The sequence below is a fragment of the Lactuca serriola genome, chromosome 9, assembly GCF_051521515.1.
Source record: "Lactuca serriola cultivar US96UC23 chromosome 9, Lser_US96UC23_V15, whole genome shotgun sequence".
Taxonomy (NCBI): domain Eukaryota; kingdom Viridiplantae; phylum Streptophyta; class Magnoliopsida; order Asterales; family Asteraceae; genus Lactuca; species Lactuca serriola.
In genome coordinates, this window is record NC_136416.1 from 33,012,050 (window position 1) to 33,015,805 (window position 3,756).

Consider the following 3,756-nt stretch of genomic DNA (forward strand, 5'->3'; position numbering starts at 1 on the left):
TATTTTTTTATTTTTTTAATTTTTATATGGATGGTCCTTCGGTTTCTGTTACTTTAGTCCGGAGGGTTTTGTTTTATCTTTACCATACTCCCTCGTAGCCACATAAGCACCACCTCACCGCTATGTTATTTTTAACAAATTTTTATTTCTTTTTAATTTTAAAATTAGAAAATAACATGCACCTAACCAGGGGTGAGCATTTGGACTGTGGATCGGATCAGACCGTTTTTTTGGACCCCCAAGTCGGTTCTCGTTTCTAGGATTTCAACTAAATCGGTCTGGTTTTTTATCGGTCCAGTCCGTCCGCTTCCGGGTAAAAACCGGTTTAAGACCGGCTTATTTTTTTTAAAAAAAAATTGTATTTTGTAAAGTTCTTTAAACAAACATATCTCATTCGTTTGAAGTCGGATTAACATGTGGTTTTTTCCAACACGTAATTTAAAGTTTGTAGATGATTTTAGACTATAATTTTGTTGTTTTTGGTGTTACATTTGATGAGTTACCTTTTTTCAAAGATGAGATATCAAAGTTGAAATATTTCAGTTTTCAGCAAGAAATTTAAACTTTTGTATTTTATGAAATTCTTTAAACAATCATATCTCATTTGTTTTTAAGTCGGATTAACATACAGTTTTTTCTAACGTGTAATTTAAAGGTTGTATCTTTCTTAACAAACTTTAAAGACTTTTCAATTTACAAACTATCCTTCTTAACAAACTTTAAAGACTTTCAAAGATCTTTTACAACCTTTTTAACGGAATTTTTCTTAATTTTTTATAGGTTCTTTTAAATTCTTTTACGACATCTTTATAATTTTTTATAGAAATGTTTACTACCGATTAACCTGACTTACAAAAAAAAATATACAATTGCTTTATATTTTTTTATACAACGTTTAAAACTTGAGTTATAATTTTTTTACACTTTTATACAATTATAATACACCTTCTTTTAAACTAAAATATTTTGTAAATGTTTTAAAAACATTACAACTTTTTTATGTGTTTAACTAAGTGTTTATAACTTTTGTAGATTAATAAAAAAAAATTAGTTATTACCTCTTTAAAAAATAAATTATATTCGTGGACAACTTGGAAACAAATCTATTCTAATAAATGAAGGTTTTTTTTTGCCACATGTAACACTCTCATTCAATTTGTCAAATGTCATTTTGTGGTTATTTTGAATTAATTTCTTTTCAACATGTAATTTTATGGGTTTTTCTATTTTAATAAATTTCACATAATAAATTTTAATGTAGTAATTATAATAAATGTAGTAATAAATAAATATCAATTTCATTAATAGACTTATCTTCTTATTTCAAAATTTCAAAATTAAACCTCATTAGTTTATTTTGTTTATTTATTTAAATTTAAAAGATAAAAAAATCAACTTTAATTATTCATCATTTTTTGAATTTTCCTATAAATTAATCCAAAGTTCTAAATATTTAGACATTTATGTTTAATTTTTTTAAATTAACCCATATAATACATGGGTCTTACACCTAGTGAAATATTACTTTGCAAGATAACCTTATAGATAAGAATTCAGTTGGAGGAGGTAAAAAAATTGTAACTATCTATTTTTTTACTATTTGGTTTCACAAAAAAAAAAAAAAAAAAAAAAAAAAAAAAAAAAACAATTCGGTTTACATGGCTTGCCTATAAGTTGTTTACCTAGGAGGCTAGGACCAAATGTAACGGGTATATATTTTATGATCAGGCCCGGTTTTGTTTTGGCCCAAACCGGTTTATGCGAGGTTCATAGCTGATTACAAGCACATCTACATGTTGGTATCACTTTTGGTATTTGGATGATTTGCTAGTAGTCTAGTTTCTAGTACGACAAATGGACATAGATAAAAAAAAAAACTATTAATCGAAAACGATAATATATATGGCCTTATACAACGACATGAATTTAAAGACATGCATGAGCATGATCTCCCATGCATGACGCATAACACCATGCATGTACATGTATGCATCGATCGAGAGCCAATACCTAATGCAGCCAGCATGCATGCATCTCAAGAAACCATTTCTACATCCATAGATTTCATCATACTACACCGAATTAAAGCTCTATGAAAGTGAGAAAGATCTTCAAAAATTCCAGATAGTGGTCGGCAAAACAAGTTCCTGATCATGATCATGAACATCAAAAATCTGATTATTATAATCATCATGAGATCCATGTATCTCACTCAACACATCCCAGTTGAAATCTTCCTCTCCCAAATCTGATTCTTCAACAACTGCTTTTGAAGACGATGACAATTCGATCTCCTTAAATCCACAATAACTTTCGTCACTGGTAACTTTATCCGTTTGCTCATCTTTTTTCAGCACTCCGAGTTGCTGAAGGAACTCATTGAGATCGATCTGAGGCTTCTGGACGCTTTCTTTGAGATGGGTTTTCGAATTCTCGCTAGTAACTTGAACTTGATCATGGCTGATCTGATCAACAATCGAAGAACTGTTGGAGCTGGATGAAGAAGACGACGATACCTGAGTTCTCTTCAGTTCTTCAAGTCTCTGATGGATTACATGAACACTCGGTTGCGCATTAAGATTAAGCAAACCGGTTGCTGGAAAGATAGACATGAACTTGTTGGAAGAAAACCATTTGAATTTGTGTGATTTGTTAAGAGGATTGAAGTTGGATCGAAGATGGGGTAAGTTGAGGTAAGCATCAGGTCCATAAAGTCTTCTGGCAGCTTCATCGTAAGCCATGGCAGCTTCTTCCGCTGTAGCAAAAGAGCCCAACCATAGTCTGGTTCGTTTCTTGGGTTCTCTGATTTCCGCCACCCATTTGCCCCAAGTTCTTTGACGGACGCCGCGGAACTCACAGGCGGCGTTCTGGGGTCCGCCTTTGCCTCTGGTGGGGCCTTTCTTCCATGGTTTGAAGGGAGCTGTTGTTCGACGGCAGTTGTCCATGGTGGATAATTTGAATGAAGAAGGAGATCGGAGGTGAGTGAAGTGAGATAGATGATGGGAGTGAAAGGGCGCGGGGGTTATTATGTATAGAGATGGAGTGTGAGTGTTGGCTCTTGGCTCTTGGGGCTTAAATGTTATCACGTTTCACAAAGCTGTTTTCTTTTTTTTTTTTTTTTGCTTTTTGAAGCCCATGTGACCGTTGGATTTAGTAGCCTGTTGTTTCACTATACCAACTTCCTAGCCCAAAAATACTACTAATACTACTTTTTTTGCTTAAATTTATAGCCAATATTATGTATAGATAGAAATTATTATATTTTGATTTTAAATGTAATTAGATTTTTGTATTTTATTTTGGTAAATGAAGTTCGGTTTTTAAGAAATTTCCACCACATACATTGTAATACCTTATTTCCGATTTAACAACTGTTAAAACTATCATGGTTTTTCAGTTACCTATATGACAATGACATGGTATCTACTATATGCATTAGTATATTATATTGTTTCTTAAATGATTCCTTTACGAGCTCAACATGTTATCCACGAAAGTCATTTTAGAAAGTTGAACGCCATTTTTGTGAAGTACATATGTTGCCAAACAAGTTGATGAAAAATTATGTCGGTTTAACACCTCTTAACCGGAATTAATTAGTTAATAAAAAATAAAATGGTTGATTAAAATAGAACATAAAAATCGCTATCATTTTACGCTGTCACATCAAATTATTCTTTGATGGTAAGTTTAATAATATATTTAATTGCCCGACATATTACCAAAACAAACCTTTGTATAAACGTATGTATCTGA

At 31.7% G+C, this 3,756-nt stretch overlaps 1 protein-coding gene across 1 annotated transcript; it reads right to left on the reverse strand.

Moving 5' to 3' along the window:
* Positions 1-1,880: 1,880 nt before the first annotated feature.
* Positions 1,881-3,017, reverse strand: LOC145073568 (Integrase-type DNA-binding superfamily protein). Its single transcript, XM_079020116.1, has one exon. The coding sequence runs from the start codon at positions 2,943-2,945 to the stop codon at positions 2,112-2,114; it is 834 nt and encodes a 277-aa protein (XP_078876242.1). The 5' UTR covers positions 2,946-3,017; the 3' UTR covers positions 1,881-2,111.
* Between the last annotated feature and the right edge of the window lie 739 nt (positions 3,018-3,756).

Coding starts and splice junctions, on each gene's coding strand:
- LOC145073568 (XM_079020116.1), bottom strand. CDS start 2,945: ATGGACAACTGCCGTCGAACAACAGCTCCCTTCAAACCATGGAAGAAA.